This window comes from Schistocerca nitens, chromosome 9 (genome assembly GCF_023898315.1).
Source record: "Schistocerca nitens isolate TAMUIC-IGC-003100 chromosome 9, iqSchNite1.1, whole genome shotgun sequence".
NCBI classification, from domain to species: Eukaryota; Metazoa; Arthropoda; class Insecta; order Orthoptera; family Acrididae; genus Schistocerca; species Schistocerca nitens.
Window position 1 is genome coordinate 340,993,712 of NC_064622.1, and position 25,421 is coordinate 341,019,132.

The 25,421-nt window shown below is 45.8% G+C and overlaps 1 protein-coding gene across 3 annotated transcripts in view; it reads left to right on the forward strand.

Moving 5' to 3' along the window:
- LOC126203084 (glucose dehydrogenase [FAD, quinone]-like) overlaps positions 1 to 23,962 on the forward strand; it is a 195,628-nt gene extending 171,666 nt beyond the window's left edge. For all 3 annotated transcript variants that reach the window (XM_049937326.1, XM_049937324.1, XM_049937325.1), the window contains exons 4-9: positions 2,687 to 2,865; positions 5,581 to 5,835; positions 13,267 to 13,447; positions 19,447 to 19,622; positions 19,804 to 20,075; positions 22,086 to 23,962. In XM_049937326.1, the coding sequence (XP_049793283.1) occupies positions 2,687 to 2,865; positions 5,581 to 5,835; positions 13,267 to 13,447; positions 19,447 to 19,622; positions 19,804 to 20,075; positions 22,086 to 22,434 (1,412 nt within the window). In that variant the 3' untranslated portion in view covers positions 22,435 to 23,962. The remainder of the gene's footprint in view (positions 1 to 2,686; positions 2,866 to 5,580; positions 5,836 to 13,266; positions 13,448 to 19,446; positions 19,623 to 19,803; positions 20,076 to 22,085) is intronic.
- The last annotated feature ends 1,459 nt before the right edge of the window (positions 23,963 to 25,421 follow it).

The window sequence follows — 25,421 nt, forward strand, 5'->3', positions numbered from 1 at the left end:
TAGACAAAATAACTGCTATGCCAAACAGATTGTCCGGCTGTAGAGAGTTTAATCTATCCACGCAAAGCTAAGGCGGATCGTTAGTAAGGTACAATTTTTCCGGGCGGGAAGGAGCGCCGAGTCGAGGTCCGGTGAGCCGGCCAGTCTGTGGATGGTTTTTAGGCGGTTTTCCATCTGCCTCGGCGAATGCGGGCTGGTTCCCCTTATTCCGCCTCAGCTACACTATGTCGGTGATTGCTGCGCTAACAAGTTCTCCACTTACGAGTACACCACCATTACTCTACCACGCAAATATAGGGATTACACTCGTCTGGTGTGAGACGTTCCCTGGGGGGTCCACCGGGGGCCGAACCGCGCAATAACCCTGGGTTCGTTGTGGAGCGGCGTAGGGGTGAAGTGGACTGCGATAGTCGTCATGGGGTTGTGGACCACTGCGGTTGCGGCGGGGACGGAGCCTCTCCGTCATTTCTAGGTCCCCGGTTAACATAACATAACATACGGTACAATTTCAGTTACTTTCGGGGCACAGTAGTTAAACTTTTTTCTGCTTCTGTTTTTCGTTCATTGCCGTGGTCATCGGTCTCATCGGATTACGGAAGGAAGTCGGCCGTGCCCTTTCAGAGGAACCATCCCGGCATTTGCCTGGAATGATTTAGGGAAATCACGGAAAACCTAAAACAGGATGGCCGGACGCGGGATTGAACCGTCGTCCTCCCGAATGCGAGTCCAGTGTCTAACCACTGCGCCACCTCGCTCGGTGGGAGTGCGGTGTTCTGACTTCATGCCCTTCCATACCTTACCCCCGTGATGCCATATGGCAAAGGATCTCGCTGCAGCCAGACGCCATCGCACGGTCTTCAGGACTAGATCGCGAAGTTTGAATTTTTTTCGTTCTAATAACAAATCGGCATGCCTCACTGTGCACGATAAAACATGAGTCTCATGCTATGCATGGCCCAGCCCATCCGCACTTTACATCTACACATCTACATTTATACTCCGGAAGCCACCCAACGGTGTGTGGCGGAGGGCACTTTACATGCCACTGTCATTACCTCCCTTTCCTGTTCCAGTCGCGTATGGTTCTCGGGAAGAACGACTGCCGGAAAGCCTCCGTGCGCGCTCGAATCTCTCTAATTTTACATTCGTGATCTCCTCGGGAGGTATAAGTAGGGGGAAGCAATATATTCGATACGTCATCCGGAAACGCACCCTCTCGAAACCTGGACAGCAAGCTGCACCGCGATGCAGAGCGCCTCTCTTGCAGAGTCTGCCACTTGAGTTTGTTAAACATCTCCGTAACGCTATCACGGTTACCAAATAACCCTGTGACGAAACGCGCCGCTCTTCTTTGAATTTTCTCTCTCCTCTGTCAACCCGACCTGATACGGATCCCACACCGATGAGCAATACTCAAGTATAGGTCGAACGAGTGTTTTGTAAGCCACCTCCTTTGTTGATGGACTGCATTTTCTAAGGACTCTCCCAATGAATCTCAAGCTGGCACCCGCCTTACCAACAATTAATTTTATATGATCATTCCAGTTCAAATCGTTCCGTACGCATACTCCCAGATATTTTACAGAAGTAACTGCTACCAGTGTTTGTTCCGCTATCATATAATCATACAATAAAGGATCCTTCTTTCTATGTATTCGCAACATATTACATTCGTGTATGTTAAGGGTCAGTTGCCACTCCCTGCACCAAGTGCCTATCCGCTGCAGATCTTCCTGCATTTCGCTGCAATTTTCTAATGCTGCAACTTCTCTGTATACTACAGCATCATCCGCGTAAAGCTGCATGGAACTTCTGACAATATCTACTAGGTCATTTATATATATTGTGAAAAGCAATGGTCCCATAACACTCCCCTGTGGCACGCCAGAGGTTACCTTAACTTCTTTAGACGTCTCTCCATTGAGAAGAACATGCTGTGTTCTGTTTGCTAAAAACTCTTCAATCCAGCCACACAGCTGATCTGATATTCCGTAGGCTCTTACATTGTTTACCAGGCGACAGTGCGGAACTGTGTCGAACGCCTTCCGGAAGGAAAATGGCATCATCCTAGGAGCCTGTATCTAATATTTTATGGGTCTCATGAAGAAATAAAGGGAGTTGGCTCTCACGCGATCGCTGTTTCCGGAATCGATGTTGATTCCTACAGAGTAGATTCTGGGTTTCGAGAAATGACATGATACGCGAGCAAAAAACATCTAAAATTCTACAACAGATCGATGTCAGAGATATAGGCCTATAGTTTTGTGCATGTGCTCGACGACCCTTCTTGTAAACTGGAACTACCTGTGCTCTATTCCAATCATTTGGAACCTTCCGTTCCTCTAGAGACTTGCTATACACGGCCGTTAGAAGGGGGGCAAGTTCTTTCGCGTACTCTGTGCAGTGGGCTGCGATGTTTATGGCAGTTGGGCTCCTCTACCAGCGTGCTTTGGAACTGTGATGCCGACATTTCAGTGTACGTCAGGACTGCAGACATGTCGCTGCACACAAACAAAAAATTAATCGCAAAACTTTCTGTCTTGTTAGATCGTGATCAGAACTTTATGACTGCCTCTAGTAATCACGTACTGAGTTGTTTTCACTTGCCTGAGGTGCCGCATGCCTTTGAGCACCCGGCTGTTGAGACTGTCTCGTGTAATCTCACTGTGACGTTGCTCGGTGGCAGGGCGCATGGTGGGCGGCACGGGCATGCTGCACGGCATGATGTACATGCGCGGCAACCCCTGGGACTACGACCACTGGGCCGCCTCGGGCTGCCGCGGCTGGTCCTGGGCCGACGTGCTGCCATACTTCCTGCGCTCCGAGGACAACCTCGACGTCAAGAGGGGCAGCCCCTTCGTCGACGTAAGTGCCTGTACACTACGCTCTCCACTCCACTGTATGGCTTACGGTGGAGGCTACTTCATGCCAACACTATCCGTCTTCTCTACAATGCCATATGCACGTTGAGCGAGGTAAAAATGCCTCTGTAAGTGCTTATATACAGAGTGTAACGGGTATATATAGGGTGGTCCATTGATCGTGACCAGGCCAAATATCTCACGAAATAAGCGTCAAACGGAAAAACTACAAATAACGAAACTGGTCTAGCTTGAAGTGGGAAATCAGACGGCGCTATGGTTGGCCCGCTACACGGGGCTGCCGTAGGTCAAACGGATATCAACTGCGTTTTTTTTTAAATATGAACCCCCATTTTTATTACATATTCGTGTAGTAAGTAAAGATTATGAATGTTTTAATTGGACCACTTTTTTCGCTTTGTGACAGATGGCGCTCTAATAGTCACAAACATATGGCTCACAATTTTGGTAACAGTCAGGTTTTTTAAATTAAAATACAGAACGTAGGTACGTTTGAACATTTTATTTCGGTTGTTCCGCAATTGGTAAACTGTCCATTAAAACACGGGTAATGTATCACCAAGCAAATACCGTCCGCACTGGAGGAATGTTACGTGATACCACGTACGTATACGTTTGTGACTATCACATAGCGAAAAAAGTGGTCCAACTAAAACATTTATATTTCTTTACGTACTACACGAATATGTAATAAAAATGGGGGGGTTCCTATTTTAAAAAATGCAGTTGATATCAGTTTGACCTATGGCAGCCCCATCTAGCAGGCCAACCATAGCGCCATCTGGTTTCCCCCTTTAAGCTAGACGAGTTTCGTTCTTTGTAGTTTTTTCATTTGATGCTTATTTCGTGAGATATTTGGCCCGGTCACTATCAATGGACAACCCTGTATAGTACAGATATTTCTGTTAGTGACTGAAAACGGTGTATTGAACAACACTGCGTTAGTATTTACTTCATTTTCAGCCTATTAGCTAAAAGTAGTTTTTCTTTTTTTAAATATAGATTTGTTAGTACCTCAAAGTGCATGTGGCAAGAGTGAACCATTGATGTTCCTTTTCCCCTGGGCAGCAGGTGAGATGAAGTGTAGAAATCTCGATGCCATGTGTCGTTAACTTCGGGTTTCAGGTACAGCCATTTACAAAACATCAGGTCATAAAATTTTTGATGTGTTTGTGGGAAGACTGTTGAACGCAGAGGAAAAACAACAAACACATTGATGTGTGTACATACACTACTGGCCATTAAAATTGCTACACCACGTTGATGACATGCTACAGACGCGAAATTTAACCGACAGGAAGAAGATGCTGTGATATGCAAATGATTAGCTTTTCAGAGCATTCACACGAGGTTGGCGCCGGTGGCGACACCCACAACGTGCTGACATGAGGAAAGTTTCCAACCGATTTCTCATACACAAACAGCAGTTGACCGGCGTTGCCTGGCGAAACGTTGTTGTGATTCTTCGTGTAAGGAGGAGAAATGCGTAACATCACGTTTCCGACTTTGATAAAGGTCGGATTGTAGCCTTTCGCGATTGCGGTTTATCGTATCGCGACATTGCTGCTCGCGTTGGTCGAGATGCAATAACTGTTAGCAGGATATGGAATCGGTGGGTTCAAGAGGGTAATAAGGAACGCCGTGCTGGATCCCAACGGCCTCGTGTCACTAGCAGTCGAAATGACAGGCATCTTATGCGCATGGCTGTAACGGATCGTGCAGCCACGTCTCGATCCCTGAGTCAACAGATGGAGACGTTTGCAAAGGAACAACCACCTGCACGAAAAGTTTGCAGCACCATGGACTATCAGCTCGGAGACCATGGCTGCGGTTACCCTTGACGCTCCATCACAGACAGGAGCGCCTGCGATGGTGAACTCAACGACGAACCTGGGTGCACAAATGGCAAAACGTCATTTTTTCGGATGAATCCAGGTTCTGTTTACAGCATCGTGATGGTCGCATCCGTGTTTGGCGACATCGCGGTGAACGCACATTGGAAGCGTGTATTCGTCATCGCCATACTGGCGTATCACCCGGCGTGATGGTATGCGGTGCCATTGGTTACACGTCTCGGCCACCTCTTGTTCGCATTGACGGCACTTTGAACAGTGGACGTTACACTTCAGATGTCTTACGACCCGTGGCTCTACCCTTCATTCGATCCCTGCGAAACCCTACATTTCAACAGGATAATGCACGACTGCATGTTGCAGGTCCTGTGGGGGCATTTCTGGATACAGAAAATGTTCCACTGCTGCGCTGGCCAGCACATTCTCCAGATCTCTCACCAACTGAAAACGTCTGGTCAATGGTGGCCGAGGTACTGGCTCGTCACAATACGCCAGTGACTACTCTTGATGAACTGTGGTACCATGTTGAAGTTGCATGGGCAGCTGTATCTGTACACGCCATCCAAGCTCTGTTTGACTCAATGCCCAGGCGTATCAAGGCCGATATAACGGCCAGAGGTGGTTGCTCTGGGTACTGATTTCTAAGGATCTATGCACCCAAATTGCGTGAAAATGTAATATGTCAGTTCTAGTATAATATATCTGTCCAATGAATACCCGTTTATCATCTGCATTTCTTCTTGGCGTAGCAATTTCAGTGGCCAGTAGAGTATTACCTTCTCAACAATCTGGCTGGTGATGGCGTTCCTTTATTAAGCTTAACTGTGTGTGGTGGTTCCCTGCAGCCGTCGCTGCACGGCACTGATGGCCCGATGACGGTGGAGCGCTTCAAGTGGCTGCCGCAGCTGGTGGACAACATGCTGCAAGCCGCTTCACAGATGGGCCAGCGCGTCGGCCACGACCCCAACGGCGCCTCCGGCCAGCTGGGCTTCACCCCCGCGCAGGCCACTACCGTGCGGGGAGCCAGGTCCAGCCTGCTGCGACAGTTCTGCGGCGGCTCCGCGCGACGCCCGAACCTCAGCATCGTCACCAGGGCGCAGGTCAGTCGCAGGCCAGCGTACGTGCAGCTGGACTGCAGTTCTGCACATCCACCCGCTTACATATTTCTGCTGCTACAGAACAGTGCAAACCGACTATAACTGCAGGCTGCTCTTAAAAGGAGTTTACAACTTTGAAAATTCATAAAAGGGGCGATCAAAAAGTTTCTGTTCGAAGGCTGTGCTGTGCAGAATCATTATGCTGCTTTATTGAGGCAATCATCCCACCGTAGTACCAGTTTGAAGATACTGGTTGGGTAAAACACCGTATCCTGCTGTGTGAAGAAGTCGATAACTGCCTGCTACACGTCCTTGTCCAACAGGAACCGTGGACACTTCGTGGTCTTTTTTAAGGGACGATAGCGTGATAATTGCACAGGGAGAGACCGGAAGTATAGGGAGTGTGCTCGAAATTCTCACACTTGAGTTGGCTAGCCTTCCAAATCGACAAGCATCTTGTGTCGAATCTCGGCTAGCACGGAACTTGGTGCGCCATTCCAGAACGGTGCTTTTCGACAGAGATGCTGTCCCATACACATTCTTCATTCTCCTTCAGCGCCAAGAAAAGAATAGCAATATGTCCACGTTTCTGCATGTACTACACACTCTTCAGAACGACACCAATATTACACTAATTCCTTGCCTACATGTCGGTGCTTATATACCCACATTGGAATCGCGCTACGTTACATATACGCTGCAGCAACGCCCTCAAACGGAAACTTTCTAATTGCCACGTACACAATCTTATTTGTACAATTTACAGTCCTAGCCTTGGTGTAATTTTGCAGGGAAATAGGTCAAGTTTTGACTCACATGGTACACTAGTACTGAATCACTCCACCACAAGCGCTAGCAGCAGTTGCAACAAACATGGTTGCCTTCACTGGTCTCGATGGAGAAACTGTCGCATTAGAAGCTAAACGTAAAGTGACGTCAGTATGACACGCTCCTCGATACGACTGTGATATTCGATAGCAGTCGACCTAATAAGCTGTCAGCGACACTAGCTCCTCCAGTGCGTCGGTGCACCCTCAGAAAGCGTGACGTACTTGGGAAAAATAGATAAATATTTGTGACCGTCTGGAATATAATTGTTATCGCTGGTCGTTTCACTCGCAACAATCTGAGCTGTGATCTTAGATTCCTGCCTGACCACACCTTTGGAAATCGCGACTTAGTCGGAAAAAATAGGTAAATATTTGTGACAAGCAAGAATACAAGTGTCATTGGTGCTCGTTTCACGTATATTCGCTTCATCTTTCGTTATTTAATCAGACTGAACTCAGAAAATTGAACAAACCTATTCCTGAGAGAGAGACCATTCTTATATTTAAATAATATCAAATGTTGCAGAATATATTACGAACGATCAAAAAATTTTCGTTTGAAGGTGTTGCTGTAGCGTATACAGGGAGTTTCTGTAAAGCGTGCAAAAATTTAACAGGACATAAAGGATGCTCCACTGGACAATTTGAGATAGGAAACCTGAAGTCACAGAAGCCAGCCCAAGGAGGTAATAGGAATAAAATCACTTTACTGTTTACTTTTTTATTTACATTAGTTACAGTTAACTGCAAATACCATCATTGACACAATGAACGTACCACTTGTGCTGTATCTTACAAAATGTGCCGAAACTGATGGCCATCAACCTCAATGTAAGCGTGATATCTGTGAACAAGATTCTGACGCACCCTGGCAAATATCCCAGGTATGTTTCGAATCACATCACAGGCAGCTAAAATTCTGGCAACTAATTCCACCTCCGTATCCACTGGGGTCTTTAGATATCCACACCGGTAATAACCAAGAGGATCCAGGCCAGGTGACCTCGCAGGCTATGGAATAGGATCTCCCAATCCAGCACCCAGGAAACACAGCATGGAGATGGTTGCGGACATCCACACTGAAGTGACGCGGTGCACTGTCATGTTGTACCCACATCCTCTCACGAACAGCCAAGGGTAGGTTCTGAAACAACTCGTGTAGAGCTCTTTGCAACGACCTCAAGTGCAGGTGAGCGTTCAGACTGCCGGGTAAATTCCCTTTTAATCAGGCTCGTCCTCCTTGTTTCCTTGCAGGAAGTAAAGAGTGTATATGTAAATAAACAGCACAGTACGTGTAAACTTGTACGCACGTAGGTTTTAAATAAGCTGGTAAACTGTAGTGTCGGCAGACTTGCCAACACTACGCACACTAATTGAAAGAGGCGGCCAAGATGCACGCGCTAACTCACGAAGGATGGAGTGAGGTCTGAAACAGGATACGTAATGAATGTTATAAAGAAAAGTACGTAGCTTCTAAAATACTTAACTTTAATCCTTCCTTTGTATACATCGTTCTTGATAACACATCTGGAGATTGTGGCGATACAAGTGAGACTCTTTAGATACAAGCTATCTAAGGCTAATGGCGCCTTGCTAGGTCGTAGCCATGGACTTAGCTGAAGGCTATTCTAACTGTCTCTCGGCAAATGAGAGAAAGGCTTCGTCAGTGTAGTCGCTAGCAAAGTCGTCGTACAACTGGGGCGAGTGCTAGTCAGTCTCTCGAGACCTGCCGTGTGGTGGCGCTCGGTCTGCGATCCTGACAGTGGCGACACGCGGGTCCGACATGTACTAATGGACCGCGGCCGATTTAAGCTACCACCTAGCAAGTGTGGTGTCTGGCGGTGACACCACATAAACAGTAACGCTAGACAAAACACTAGACAAATTTACTTCCATTTCTCCTGGCTTCTCTGACCCCAGGTTCCCTACCTCAAATTGTTCAGTGGAGCATTCCCTATGTCCTGTTACATTTTTGTACGAACTTACGGAAACGCCGTACATACAGCACACCCTGACTCCATTGTGGATTAAGCACGGACATGTACGGAAGGGATTCGCGTGGTATTCGTGTCTTTCCAGCGTGCGTGCGGTAAATGCGGAAACGTGATCTACGGAAACTTTTTGATTGCCCCTTGTACTTCTGTTACGTCAATAAGAGAGTTCCAGAATCTGTTACAAGTGCGAAAACCAAAAAAAAATATTAGAACATAGGACGCAAACCTACTTCCTTCGACTCCCTAACTCCACTTCTCTATCCACAACAGCACGCCGAACACATACAACATTTAAAAGCTGTGTCTTTCATCTTAGGGTCTCCTATGGCTCTCGCTGCCAATGTGTCATTACCTGACGTTTAATTATAACAAAGCATAACAAGCCCTCAGGGCGTGATAAATCTTCAATACGCCATTATCTTAAACATATGAAGTGTTAGCGTATGGTTAAAAGGTGAGGGGACGCGATGTAAAGTAGATCGCGAATGCTGAAAGATTGAGAGACGCTTATCTAAGGAACAATTGAATATACTATCCCTCACTTATTGCAACGAGTTAGGCGAGAAATCAACTTCAGATAGGACGTGTATCACATAATAAGTAGCGTCAAATCCAGGCTGTTTAGCTATAAGATAAAAAAAAAATTATGTACTTTCCTACAAAAAAAACGACACGAAAATTAAGTCAGCAAATCTCATAAATAAAACAATATGAATTTTCAAAATTGTAAAATTCTTTTAGTGACACCCCGTATTTATTGCATAGCTACACTTCAATAAGAATTACAAACTATGTAAAGTTGAAAATTTCTTTCGTCACGTAAGTGAAGCCAATAGGGAAGTTAATGAGTTCAGTTTGAAACCAATATAAAAACTGTATGGTTCATTCTTCTTCACTGAGTCATTTCAATAAATATTTACGTGTACATCCTTGATGAGCATGGAGGATGCAAGCTACTCGTCCAGGCCCTGAAGGCCCAAGGGCCACGTGGTCAGCACACTTGTCTCCCGGTTCTTTTGCCGACTTATCAGACCTTGGCGAGCAACTAGTTATCAGTCTCGGGGGGGGGGGGGGGGGGGGAGTGAAGGGGGGCTGCTCCTCACAATCAGCACCACAAGGTTGAAAATTAAACATTACAGCAAAGAAGAATTACAGAGAGAGATGGTGCAGTGATTAGCACACTAGACTCGCATTCGGAAGGACGACAGTTCAAACTCACGTCCGGCCATCCTGATTTAGATTTTCCGTGATTTCCCTAAATCGCTTCAGGAAAACGCCGGGATAGTTTCTTTGAAAGGGCACGGATGATTTCCTTCCCCATCCCTCCCAAACCCACCAACAAACCAAAGAAAAATCCTTCGCAGTAACGGCAATCGAACCCTGGTCCTCAGTATGTCGGCTGTCTACAGTGACCACTCAGCTACGGCGGCAGACTGAGCAGGCCTGGTGCAATAGATTTATATGGAATCCACAAACAATTTTAGGTTCACTGATGCATCAAAGGCGGAAAAATGAGCCACAACTCACAACAGTAACTGCATCTAATTATTAATTAAACATACACAGACAAATCAAGAAACGTCTCAGCTAAACGAGTTCTTATTTTGCATAAGGCCGCAGCAGCGTTCAAAATGCAGTCTTCAAAAACGTTACACAAACGATGACATGAATATTTCTAGCCCGCCCGGTTAGCCGTGCGGTGTAACGCACGGCTTTCCGGATTGGGAAGGAGCGCCTGTTCCGCTGCACGAATCCGCCCGGCGGACATGTGTCGAGGTCCGATGGTGGATGGTTTTTAGGCGGTTTTCCATCTGCCTCGGCGAATGCGGACTGGTTCCACTTATCCCGCCTCAGCTACACTATGTCGGCAATTGCTGCACAAAAAAATTCTCCACGTACGAGTACACCACCATTACTCTACCACAGATGGGTTCCACTCGTCTGGTGTGAGACGTTCCCTGAGGGGGGGCGGTGGGGGGGGGGGGTCCACCGGGAGCCGAACCGCACAGTAACCTTGAAAGACTGGTTCGGTGTGGGGCGGTGGAGGGGTGAAGTGGACTGGGGTAGTCGTCGTACGGTTGTGGACCACTGCGCCTGCGGCGGGGACGGAGCCTCTCCGTCGTTTCTAGGCCCCTGGTTAACATACAGTACAGTACAATACAATATTTCTATATTATCTGTAGATCCACTAAGCTCAAAAACGCATCGTGGCTTAAATGAAGCTGCACTAAATGTGGCTGGTTGCTGTATTTCTTCAGGTAGACCTATAGTCTGGGAGACGAGTCTTTGGTATTGACAGCTCGGTAGCGTCTTTCCGTTGCCTAGCGACCGCAGGCAGGCAGCCAATGACGGCCTGACTTTGAGAAGGGTAGCAAGGGCCACGTTGCCGCTCTGAAACCCGGTCGCGCGCGCTCATGAAACTTACCAGTGTCTCGCGTGCAGGCGGTGCGGTCATTCGTCGTTTGTCTGAAGTTGAATTCGCAGTTTATTTCGTTTTTGTTGTTTTTAGTGTTTCTTTGTTTATGTTTCGTTGTAAACAATGTCTAGTGCGGCGGGTAGTACCAGCCCAACACAAGAAGTGAAACGGAGGAAGAAAAGTGTGCTACACACCCAGGCCCGTGAATTCGTGTGCTCTGTGAGGGATTACTTTGAGAAAGAAAAGGACAAAGGTGGGCCCTTAATTCCTGTTGTTCAGGTTGTGAAGAGAACTGCAGCAGCATTGAAAATAAGTAAGAAGAACATTGTTCTAAAGATAGGGAAAGAACAGTATAGTGTAGATTGTGACGAGAGTGGCACAACAAAGCTGCACACACCAGGAAAGAAGCGACTGAGAAATAAGCAGGTGACAGCTTTTGACGATTTGCAGAAAGACGCTATTCGTCGTCATATATACAGCTATTATAAGAGAAGGGAACATCCCACTCTATCTAAATTACAGGTGTCGCTTCAGAAAGACGATCTTTTTAAAGGGAGCAAATTTTCATTGTGTACAGTGTTGAAAGACATAGGCTTCAGCTATTCACTGTTTAACGGACGCAAAATATTAATGGAAAGGACAGATGTAGTTGCATGGCGGTGCAGATTTCTGCGCAGGATCATGGGTGTGGAATTCGAAAGTATAGTGTGGTTAGATGAAACTTGGGTCAATGCCAGCCGTTCTTTACATAGAGGCTGGAATGATGGAACGCCCGAGGGGACAATGGCAGTGTCTGTTGGCAAAGGAGGGCGTATTATTGTCTTACATGCAGGAACATCGAAAGGTTTTGTGCCAAACTGCTTGAAAATGTTTCGGTCAAAAAAGACGGGAGATTACCAAGAAGAAATGAACAGTGTAGTATTTCAAGAATGGTTCGAGGCATCGCTTATGACGAATCTGACAACTCCATCAGTGATTGTTAAGGACAATGCGCCTTATCATTCCGTTGTTCACGATAAAGCACCAACCTTGGCAACAAAAAAAAGACGATATCATTCAGTGGTTGAAACGGCGAAAAGTAGATTTCAGAGAAGATTTAAGGAAGGCGGAACTGCTCGAAATTGTAGCACAAAAGAAACCCCAATTTCCAACGTATGTAATTGACGAGATTGCTAAAAGGCACGGGCATGAAATCGTTCGGCTTCCTCCACACCACTGTCACTTCAATACAATTGAAGGAGTGTGGGCGCAGATAAAAAATTACATTGCTGCAAACAATAAAAAATTCACGATCTCTGAAGTGGAAACTCTCCTTCCAGCAGCTATCAATAAAGTGACAAGCGAGACGTGGGCTAAAATTGTAAACAGCACTGCAAGTGCCATCAGAGAGGCGGCCAAAACCGAAGGGGTTGTGGAGGAATGCATCGAAAATTTAATTATTCATCTGGGAGAGAGCAGTGATAGTTCGAGTAGTGCTGAGGAAGACAATGTCAAATCAGATTCTGACAGTGATGTGAGTGGTGTTTTTCCATTACAGTAACTACAACGTATTCAGGAATGTAAGGAGGGAGTTTGCTATCGATCTACAACCAGATCATCATATTGTGAGTACTTTCTTCAGATTATAACTCTTAATACACTGACCAATTATTCTGCGGCTTGTAGTAGAACAAATTAATAATGCTAATACTTAACAATGGAAACCAAAACTGCTAATGTTCAACAACTTGCGAAAATAGTTTTCATTTCAGTTGTGAAGTTTAACAAATAACTTTATTATGTTTCAGCATCTTAGATACTTGTACTAAATAGCTCTTATCAGTTTTAGAGTTAATATATTTCAAGCATCAACTTTAAATAAATTCACGCGTACCAATACGACTTGTATTTTGTCTCGCTTTTATTTCTGCTGCTAGAGAATGCGTGTAGCAGACAGGGCGCCGCGTGCTGTGAGCCACGTTCGGCAACAGCGCCGTCTGCCCGCCGGAACTGTCAGTACCAATCACTCGTCTCACGGACTATAATTCATTACATGCGATCTCTGATGCTCTTCCTCGATTCCTGCTATTCACATTCTAATCAAAATATAGTGACTGTTCTATCTCTCGTGCTCTCGTTGTTATGGGACGTCGAGAATACTGAAACAAAAGGACGAAAGTGAGCAGGCTGTGTGAGATGTGTCTATGTGTCGCAGGTAACACGTGTGCTGGTAGACCCTCAGTCAAAGCGGGCCACAGGCGTGGAGTACGTGCGGAAGGGCAAGACGCGGCGACTCACCGCCGCCAAGGAGGTCATCCTCAGCGCCGGAACTGTCGCATCGCCGCAGATCCTCCTCCTGTCCGGCATCGGTCCCAAGGAGCATCTGCAGAAAGTCGGTACGTATACAGAACACGGTGCCGTAACACAGCTAACACTGGCGGTACTCTGAAGTTCAACTGCTGGCCTACGAGTAACTTCTCCCTGGAATCGGTCAGCCTTTCCACTGGTTGCGCGTGACACCCAGTGTTCCAATACACCTCATCGAATTCGTCACAGTACACTCGAGCGGTAGTGTTAGATTCACAGTTTCGGAAGCTGGTAACAAAATAAATTAGCTTCCCCACTATTTGACCGACAGGAAAAGAAGAAGCGGTATTATCCCTTTTCTTATCACTAAACGACCTGGCTAAATTTTTAAATCTCAAACACCTGTGTAGGAATATGAATCTTGATGACAGTCTGTCCACTGGGGACATCTGTTAAGCTTTAATTCTAAAATAGGTTACATTCACCTTTTATCAATCTCGTCCTTCTCTCTCATCATCATCGTCACCATCAACAACACAAGCACAATACTGTAACACTGCATGAGAGGACAGGAAATCTGGTTAGAGTTTACTACATTTTTAAAAGAATTGTGAACCCCCCCCCCCCGTAGACATAACTGGATTTTTAAGTGGTAGCTGCTGTTAGAAAATAAAATTTATCACGGTTAGCCAAATAAAAACGAAACAGATGGAAAAAAGTAAGTTTACTCTTTATTATTTCGAAATTAATTGCCACAACTGTTAATACATTTATCCCACTGTGAGACAAGACGGTCAATGCCGTCATGGAAAACGTTTGCAGTTCCCTGCAGAGACAGGGTTGCGCCCCGACGTGCACCACTTTCCCCGCACTGACTGCAAGGGCCCGTTGTTCACTGACATTCTGGAACACTGCACAAAAATTGAACAGCACCATCAAATCCAAACGTCCAGGGATATTGACGAACGGCATCATTCTGTTGCAGAATAATGCCTGCCCACATGTTACCGAGATCGTTTCGCGTACGTTGCAGAAGTTTCGCTGTAAGCTCTTACTCATGCCCGTACAGTACCGATTTCCACATTTTTGAAGCCCTGAAGAAAGATAATCGTGGTCGTCGGTTTTCACATTTTTCCATGAAGGCGTTGCCCGTCTTCTTTCACTGTGGGATGAATGTATTGTTATGGTGACCGAAAAATTAATAGGTTACTTACTTTTATCCGTATGTCTCGTTCTCATTTCACAGCTCCTTATAACATTCGCAAGTGACATACAGTGTGTCTGAGAAGTCCTGTGAGGTCAACACAGTATTGTGTACTGGTGCACTCTTAAGAAATTGTGTATCCAGCAGATCTTTACATGCACCATCTTGTCTTACACAGAGATCTACAATGGTCAGCCTGAACATTATGACCACCGACCTACACTCGATATAAACCAGTCCACGCACGCACGGTGCATGTAGTATCAAAAAAATGTTCAAATGTGTGTGAAATCTTATGGGACTGCTAAGGTCATCAGTCCCTAAGCTTACACACTACTTAACCTAAATTATCTTAAGGACAAACACACACACCCATGCCCGAGGGAGGACTCGAACCTCCGCCGGGATCAGCCGCACAGTCCATGACTGCAGCGCCTTAGACCGCTCGGCTAATCCCACGCAGCATGTAGTATCACTGAGTGCGCTGTGTGTAGTATGGGGAAAGAGCAGCGTCTATCTTAGTTTGATCGAAGGCAGATTGTGATGGATCTTAGGCTTCGCATGAGCATTTCGGAAACTGCGCGACTTGTCTGGTGTTCGAGAAGTGCTGTGCTATGCTGAATGCCTTCAACACGTGGCGAAATGAAGGTGAAACCACGTCCAGACGTCGCGGGGCTGCCCCCCATTACGATTGTCAGACGTCGTATGCTGGGCGGACTAGAACAACAGGACTGGCGGCGAACTGTGGTGGAACTAACGTCAGACGTTAATGCTCCATGGAGTTCGAGTGTGTCCGAACACATAGTGCACTGAACGGTCCTAAGAATGAGCCTCTGCAGCCGACGACCCACGAATGTGCCAATGTTAACACCACGACATCGGCAACTATGAATGTAACAGACATGTGACCATCAACACTGGACGCTGGCGCAATGCCGATGAGAGGGCGCGAATCTGTCGTCTTCCAGGAGAACAGCTCCTTGATACCTGTACTGTGGGACGGAGGAGAGCTGGTGGCGGCTCCATTATGCTCTCAGAAACACACACGTGGAAGCCGGTAAACAATTTCAAATTGGTCTACAGAAACCACCTGGGCTTCATCATGTGTCAAAATCTTCCCCGGAGCACTGTAATTTGGGTGACTTTTGTACGCCAGTTTGAGGCAGGAAATACACTCTAAGGTAAAAAACAAACTATGCACCATGAAGGCATTATCGGAATGGGACGGAAATAGGTATATGTGATGCACATGAACAGATAAACAAATGGTTACAGTTCCAGAAAAATTGGATTATTCAAGAAAAAGAGCTTCACAAGTCCATAATAAATGGTTCAAATAGCTCTAAGCACTATGGGACTTAACATCTGAGGTCATCAGTCCCCTAGACATAGAACTACTTAAACCTAACTAACCTAAGGACATCTCACACATCCATGCCCGAGGCAGGATTCGAACCTGCGACCGTAGCAGCAGCGCGGTTCCAGACTGAAGCGCCTAGAACTGCTCAGTCACAGCAGTCCATAACATTTTGGTCCACCTCTGGCCATTATGCAAGCAGTAATTCTGCTAGGCATTGATTGTAGAGTTGTTGGATGTCCTCCTTGAGGGATATCGTGCCAAATTCTGTGCGACTGGGGCGTTAGATGGTCAACATCCCGGCTAGGTTGGAGAGTTCTGCCCATAACGCTCTAAACGTTATCAATCGGGGGAGAGATTTGGCGACCTTGCTGGCCAAGGTAGGGTTTGGCAAACACAAAGACAAACAGTAGAAACTCTCGCTGCCTGCGGGCGGGCATTATCTTGCTGAAATGTAAGCCCAGAATGGTTTGCCACGGAGGTCTCAAAACAGGGCCTGGAATATTGTCGACGTACCACTGTGCACTGTGCTGTAAGGGTGCTGCGGATAACAGCCAAAGGAGTTAAGTCATGAAATGAAATTGAATTCCAGACCAATACCCCGGGCTGTTGGGTCCTATGCCAGGCAACAGTCAGGTTTGTATCCCACCACTGTCTGGGGCGTTTTCAGTCACGTCTTCACTAGTCATCGCGGCCCAATTCAAAGAGGGACTCGCCTCTGAAGACAATTCTAGTCCAGTCAGTGAGATTACAGGTGGAAGACATATCTAGAGGCACCCCAGACAGCGACCGAGCGAGGTGGCGCAGTAGTTAGTACACTGGACTCGCATTCGGGAGGACGACTGTTCAATCCCGCGTCCGGCCATCCTGATTTACGTTTTCTGTGATTTTGCTAAATCAGTTCAGGAAATACCGGGATGGTTCCTTTGAAAGGACACGGCCGACTTCCTTCCCAAATCCGATGAGACCGATGAACTCGCTGTTTGGTCTCTTCCACCAAATCAACCAACCCAGACAGCAGTGGGATACCAAGCAGACTGTCGCTCGCCATGCAGCCCGACAACTAGGAGTGATGGTCTGTGTTGGCATTTCATTTCATAGCTGGTCCCTTTTCGTTGTCACCTTACAGCACAACGGTACGTCAACGATATTTTAGACCCTGTTTTGTTGTCCTTCTTAGTAACCCGAAATGAACATTCAGCAAGACAATACCTGCCCGCTCAAGGTGAGTTTCTACTACATGCCTTCGTGATTGTCAACTCCCACTTGCCCGCAAGGTCGCCGGATCTCTCCCCAGTTGAGATGTTTGGAGCGTTATGGGCAGGTCCGTCTAACCTGCTCGGGATTTTGACGATCTAACGCGCCAGTTTGACAGAATATGTCACGAAATCCTTCAGGAGGACATCTTAACCAATGCCAAGCCGAAAAACTGCTTGCATATGGGCCAGAGGTGAACTAACGCGTTATTGACTTTCTCAGTTTGTGAAGCTCTTCCTCCGGAATGAATCATCTTTTTTTTCTGAAATTTTTATCATTTGTTTGTACATGTGCATTACATCTAGCTATCTCCGTCCCATTCGGATAATTTCTTCGTGGTGTGTCGCTTTTTTGACCTAGAGTGTTTAAAACTGCAGGAATTGAAAAGTCAATTAAAGGTTCAAAATGGTTCAAATGGCTCTGAGCACTATGGGACTTAACAGCTGTGGTCATCAGTCCCCTAGAAGTTAGAACTACTTAAACCTAACTAACCTAAGGACATCACACACATCCATGCCCGAGGCAGGATTCGAACCTGCGACCGTAGCAGTCGCGCGGTTCCGGACTGCGCGCCTAGAACCGCGAGACCACCGCGGCCGGCGTCAATTAAAGGTATGAACTATTAGCCACTCCCATAATTTACTAGAATATTTGGATACAGTGATGTAAATTTCGCATAACTCTAATGTTTGTATCATTGATACCTAGGCTTTACCACTACACTTACCGCTGACAACGTTACGTATGAATTTATGTTATTCGTGTGAAGTTACATAAATGCTTAGTTTCGATCATTAGATAAAAAACAGGAGTTGAGCAGTTGATAGGAGCAGCACTGGACTGTTTTTTTCTGAGATACATATAAAAAGTAATATAGAATAATTCCCATAATTATCAGTGTGATACAGCACTAGTCATAATTTGTTCTTCATAAACTTTATTGCCTATAGTTTATTCTGCTTCAATTAAAGTGGACCGACCGGAGTGGCCGAGCGGTTCTAGGTGCTACAGTCTGCAACCGCGCGACCGCAACGGTCGCAGGTTCGAATCCTGCCTCAGGCATGGGTGTGTCTGATGTCCTTTGGTTAGTTAAAGTAGTTCTAAGTTCTAGGGGACTGATGACCTCAGAAGTTAAGTCCCATAGTACTCAGAGTCATTTGAACCATTTTTTTTTTTAATTAAAGTGGTCCTAGATGCAGATGTAGATGCCATACTGAGATTCATTGGAAGAATCCTAAGAAAATGCAGTCCGAAAACAAAGGAAGTAGGTTACAGTACGCTTGTTCGCCCATTGCTTGAATACTGCTCACCGATGTGGGATCCGTACCAGATAGGGTTGATAGAAGATCCAACGGAGAGCAGCGCGCTACGTTACAGGATCATTTAGTAACCGCGAAAGCGTTACGGAGATGATAGATAAACTCCAGTGGAAGACTCGGCAAGAGAGACGCTCAGTAGCTTGGTACGGGCTTTTGTTGACGTTTCGAGAACATAACTTCACCGAGGAGTCAAGCAGTATATTGCTCCCTCCAACGTATATCTCGCGAAGAGACCATGAGGATAAAATCGGAGAGATTTGAGCCTACACAGAGGCATACCGACTATCCTTCTTTCCACAAACAATACGAGCCTGGAATAGAAGGAAGAACCGATAGAGGTACTCAAGGTACCCTGCGCCACACACCGTCGGGTGGCTTGCGGAGTATGGATGTAGATGTAGATGTAGAGATGATATAAAAACCAACGTTGTTACATGTAGAGGCAATAGCATGTCTTTACTCGGCTGAACCATCGCTTGGCTTGAGACAGCCAATCAAATGGAGGTCGCGGGGCAAACTCAGCTCTGAAGTTCAACGAATGGAGTTTTGCTCATAATAAATTTAACTGCAACAGTTAGGGAAAAGTAGTTCATTAAAGCGAATTAACTTCAGTGGCAGTAGGAGATAACACCTCATTTGCACCAACATGCTCAATCAAGTGAAAACTTTTGTTGTAAAGATGGTGTTAATAAACAAACAGTAACGAAAGTTTGTATAAATTCATGTCTTTTGGTGCCACTGGTGTGACCTAACTCCAGGTTTGCGATTGGATATAAACAATGGAAAACAAATATTACTATCTGCTTTTCGTTTATGATTAGCTGTATTCTTAGACAGAGCTCTTTTTAGCAAGAGCTCGGTGATTTTGCAAACGCATGAGTTTTTAACATTTATTTGGCTTACAAAATTACTTGGCAGTTCTAGTTACTAAATATTTCAATTGATATACAGGAATATCTGTGACCCATCACTTGCCTGGTGTGGGTAGACGTCTCCAGAATCATGTTTCATACAAGATGAGGGTGAAGCTGGCCAACTGGAAGCAGCAAGCACTGCTGAACAACGGGACGCTTCACGAGTACGTCAAGAAGAGACTGGGACCAATAACGTCTACAGGAATGTCCCAGGTTTGTTGCTTTCTCTTAATAAGTACACTGACGAGGAAGCTGTAGCTCTTCTAATGCAAATAACATGAAGAATGAGGCGTCTGTGAGCAAACTGTGCACATTTTGGTACATGAAAGTTTAATTTCCTAAAGTGAGTACCGTTGTGAGCTGATTGTGTGTATAACTGAGTGGATGCTTGCAGCTGACTGGCTTCATCCGAACCAAGTACGCGCCGCTGGCGCCTGCGGATATACCAGACGTGCAGGTGTTCTTCGCGGGCGAGCAGGCCAACGGCTCCTCGGCGATGACCAGCTCCTCGCCGCCAGCCTACATAGACATCACGCCCACTCTGCTGCGGCCGCAGAGTCGTGGCTACATAGAGCTACGAAGCAAGGACCCGCTCCAGCCACCACGCATATACGCCCAGTACTTCAGAGATCTCTTCGATGTCAAGGTTCTGGTTGAGGGCATCAAGTACGTATATTATGCATGTGTCATGTCTTCGTTACATTTGCCTAGAATCTATAGTATTTTGTAATTCTTAGGTTCACAATCCGCGTTTAGTGTTCCAATTGAACGAAGGGAATTTTGACATCCGACTCACTTCATTACTTGCGTTGACACGCGTTGCTCTTCTACACTCATGCTCATAAATTAAGGATAGTTGCAAAATGTGGTGTCACACAACGTGGAACTACACAAAACTGGCGCTAATAGCATAGGCACATAGGGAACACACACGACACAGATCTGTAAGTCCACGGTATTAGTGATAAATTGAGAAAACCGTCCCGAAACACATGTGCTACAAAACGCCACAGTTTCCTGCGAATGTGGTGTTGTACACTGTCGACGTCCCGTACTGTAGCGCCTGGACACGTTTCCTGTCTGCTGGAATCGTTGCCATAATCTTGAGACCACACTTCGTGGCACGTGGAGGGCCCGTGCTACGACCTGCTGTGTTTGACCAGCCTCCAGTCGCCCTAGTATGCTACCCCTCATAATGTCATCAGTATGTGTTCTTTGAGCCATTTTCAACACACAGTGACCATTAGCATGTCTGAAAACGTCTGCACACTTACTCGCTGCACCGTACTCTGACATGTACCAACACACCTCTGCGTATGTGGACTGCTGCCAGCGCCACCGTGGGACGACCGCACGTCAAATGCACCGCATGGTCATACCCCGAGGTGATTTAAACCCGCAAACCGCCCACCAGAGCGTTGTTTCACCATGTATCAGCATTATCCTTAATTTATGAGCATGAGTGTAGCAACAAGGACGTATATTCAACTGTTTAGTGTTCGTCCGGTACAGTGCAGTGGAAATGTATTTAAATCCAAAATTGGCAGTGCCTACTTTCTATGCGGATTAGCAGATGGTAGTGGCCGTGGCCAGCGGGAGAGATTTCCAGACCGACGATGCCCCGACAGCAATTAACCGCCGTCTTAGAGAGCATGGGACGTTTAAACCACTCCTATTAGCGACTGGGAAGGCCTAGAGGGACACCTCAACTAGAGGAGGAACTTCTTCGTGAAGTTAGGCATAGTGTCAGCGTAAGCCAGTTAGCTGCAACAAGTAATGTTAACCACATGACTATCTGAGAGCCTGTTGTATCCGCAGTACGTGCAGCGTGCGCAAGCACTTACAGCAGCTGATTTCCCTGCACAGGTACAATTCTGCGAATGGCTCGTTCAACAATATACAGCCATTACCCTCAACTGAGTGGAAAAATGCTGTTCACGGATGAGGCTTCACTTCAAACTGAGCTCTAACATGGAAATAAGCATTTCCGGACTAATGTCCATTTGAAACTTCCTGGCAAATTAAAACTGTGTGCCGGACCGATACTCGAACTCGGGACCTTTGCCTTCCGCGGGCAAGTGCTCTACCAACCGAGCTACCCAAGCACGACTCACGACCCGTTCCCCAGCTTTAACCCTTTCAGTTCCTCGTCTCCCACCTTCCAAGCTGTGAGGACGGGTCGTGAGTCGTGCTTGTGTAGCTCAGTTGGTAAAGCACTTGCCCGCGGAAGGCAAAGGTCCCGAGTTCGAGTATCGGTTCGGCACACAGTTTTAATTTGCCAGGTAGTTTCATATCAGCGCACACTCCGCTGCAGAGTGAAAATCTCATTCTTTAATGTCCATTTAATAAATTTTCTTCCTCTACGTGAAAGAAATGTTTCCTGAAAGTATGGCCACATCTTTTTCTTTTTTTTCACTCATAGGTTCCTCCCTTTGTGCCGTTTCATCCTCTATGTTTTACTAACGAGCCTCGGCCTACCACGTTTTTTATTCTGCACTCATTTTTTCTCTGAATTAAATTTGGTCGTAAATTCGCACATCAAATACTTAGCAATCAATGTGTTGTGGCCTCCAAAACAAAGTGGTCATCTTTTAGTGTTAATTTATTTTTGTCTTGTGTGCTGTTCCGATTTCATGATGAATATTATAAACTTAATGGAACTCTATTTCCTTGCAGATTTGTACTGGAATTTATCAGAACACCAGCCATGAGAGCACTGGGTGCCAGTCTTACGCCTGAACTGTGGCAGGGATGTGAAAAATACGGGGAAGGATCAGACGACTTTTGGGCTTGTGCTGTGAAGCGTTACACAGGCCCCGAGAACCACCAAGTGGGGACATGCATAATGGGTGACCCCTATGATCCCAACACTGTCGTTGATCCCCGACTCAGGGTAGTGGGAATAAATGGTTTGCGCGTCGTGGATGCCTCTGCAATCCCACATGTTCCCTCGGGCAACCTCAACGCACCTACTGTCATGGTTGCTGAGAAAGGGGCGCAAATGATTATAGACGACTGGCAATGAGATTACACCTTCATGGATATAAATGTAACTCCAGCGAAGTGATGCAGCTCCATATTTGAACCAGAAGCATATATTAGTCAATATTATTAATCTATTTATGAGGTTTGTCTGTGTAAATGTCTGTGTGTGTAAGCTTGTGTGTGTGTGTGTGTGTGTGTGTGGTAGAGTTTTCACACTTACTGGTAGCTGTGAAGTCTTCTTGTATTTATTCAAATATTTTCAGACATGAGGGAGTTCACTTATGTGGCAATCTGATGACAATACAGGTGCGACAAATTTAAATCAAGAGAATAATTTAAAATATCCATGTTCACCGTTAAGTGTGAACAACTACTCAACCGACAGGATAAACATTAAATAACTCCCTCTTTGCAATTGGAGCGTGCACTAGAATAAAATATGATTGTAGCAATGATTTATAAAATGATGTATTCATGGGCATTATAAAGGTGGCAGTTCATTGACAAACAGTGATTGCTAACAAATCCACAATGGATGTGTGCTAGTTCTCTGTCAGTGTCTTTACCGCAGTTTCAGGGTCTCTGCTTTACGTCTGGCAATAACTTTTACATCTGGCACTGTGCACAAATCACTTTTTTGTATTGCTAAATACTTCAGAACATTTCTCATTCAGCCGCATTCTCTTTTTCTCTTCCCGCGTTTTGCGTTTTTCTTTTAACTTTATATCTTGGAAAAGTAATAAAGTTCAGAAAAGATGTGACAGTTATGTCTGTCACTTCTCACTGTTCTCTGATCAAAATTCGTACTTTAGTAAACATGAGTTTTACACATACACCACACCAGAGTAAAATCATTACTGTGGTTGCCACATAAATGGACAGTCAAAGTACTCATTTTCCAAAGTTTCTTCGTCAGCTTCATTCAATCGAACTGAAAGAAGAATAATAATACTTTCGATGTGTAATTCGTCATGTCATGGGCACACCTACAATATTCAGGCTATGAATCTATTTTTAACTCCTGTACATTTTCTGAAATTCTGCATTACAGGTGAAGTGAGATTTACAAAGTAGTAGATTGACACTACGCAATCCTAGGTCTTCTGTACCAGAATTTTGTCTGCTGGCCACTCATATCAGTGGTGTCGTTTTAGCATGTAGCCTTAATATGGTGATGCCCTACTCTAGCCAAGTTAATAATTGCCATATTACTGTGATGTCAGGTGTCTTTTGAAGACAGTAATAAAATCATGAAACCTATTTTATGATTGGCCGATAGAAATAACACAAAGAACCGGAGTGATTCAGAATACATATTCAAAATATGAATGAGTACAATTGATTCGTAACTATAATTATGAAATTATGTGTAAATGGTCTGTCTGTAGATAACCATCTCAAGTGCACAATCAAATTTAAGATGATGTGACCAGCTTCATCAGTTGCGAGAAGTTACTGCACCGGAGTTACAGATATGTTTATTTAATCAGCAGTCATGGTAATTGACTTCCTCTACTGTGTAACCAAAGATATAAATGATAATTATAATTAAATTATGTTTCAAATTATTTGTACAAACTATTTATTTGTAAAACCTTACCCTACCTGTCTCCTACCAGATTCTTAATGGATTTTGTGGTGTTACAGCAATTCATAAGGGTTATGAAATTAATAGTTCAGTATCAGAATGTGAATCTAACTGCATGTCTAATTGTCCTAAAGAATACCTACAGTATTTCTTACTCATTCTACCTAAATACGAGTGTTGCTGCTTTACAGAACCTCAACCAAAAAAAAAAAAAAAAATATTTCATACATATTTTTAAAGAAACACTGATTATTTTTTGCTGTACATTGGTTATTTATTTGCTATCGCAGAAAACATGTCATTGTTAATGTCGTATCTTACAGTTCATATCCGACACGTAATGAAAACAATTAAATATCTTTGTTTTGCAGCTTCTTTGTAAAGCCATCTCTACACACACTGATCAGCCAGAACATTATGACTACCGACCTACTGTCGAAATAAATCTGTCCAAACGATAGCAACGTCACCTAGCGAAGAATGACTGCTAGTCAGTAGTATCAGTAAGCGTGCTGTCCGTATGTAGAATGGGGAGGTCGCTCGAGCTATCTGAGTTTGACCGGGGGCAGATTGTGATGGCCCGGAGGCTCGGCACGAGTATTTCGTGGACTGCACGACTTTTCGGGTGTTGGAGGACTTCTGTGCTCAGTGTCTTCAACACGTGGCGAAACCAAGGCGAAACCACGTCAGGAAGTCGTAGGGTATCGTAGCCACCCCTCATTATACACTCCTGGAAATGGAAAAAAGAACACATTGATACCGGTGTGTCAGACCCACCATACTTGCTCCGGACACTGCGAGAGGGCTGTACAAGCAATGATCACACGCACGGCACAGCGGACACACCAGGAACCGCGGTGTTGGCCGTCGAATGGCGCTAGCTGCGCAGCATTTGTGCACCGCCGCCGTCAGTGTCAGCCAGTTTGCCGTGGCATACGGAGCTCCATCGCAGTCTTTAACACTGGTAGCATGCCGCGACAGCGTGGACGTGAACCGTATGTGCAGTTGACGGACTTTGAGCGAGGGCGTATAGCGGGCATGCGGGAGGCCGGGTGGACGTACCGCCGAATTGCTCAACACGTGGGGCGTGAGGTCTCCACAGTACATCGATGTTGTCGCCAGTGGTCGGCGGAAGGTGCACGTGCCCGTCGACCTGGGACCGGACCGCAGCGACGCACGGATGCACGCCAAGACCGTAGGATCCTACGCAGTGCCGTAGGGGACCGCACCGCCACTTCCCAGCAAATTAGGGACACTGTTGCTCCTGGGGTATCGGCGAGGACCATTCGCAACCGTCTCCATGAAGCTGGGCTACGGTCCCGCACACCGTTAGGCAGTCTTCCGCTCACGCCCCAACATCGTGCAGCCCGCCTCCAGTGGTGTCGCGACAGGCGTGAATGGAGGGACGAATGGAGACGTGTCGTCTTCAGCGATGAGAG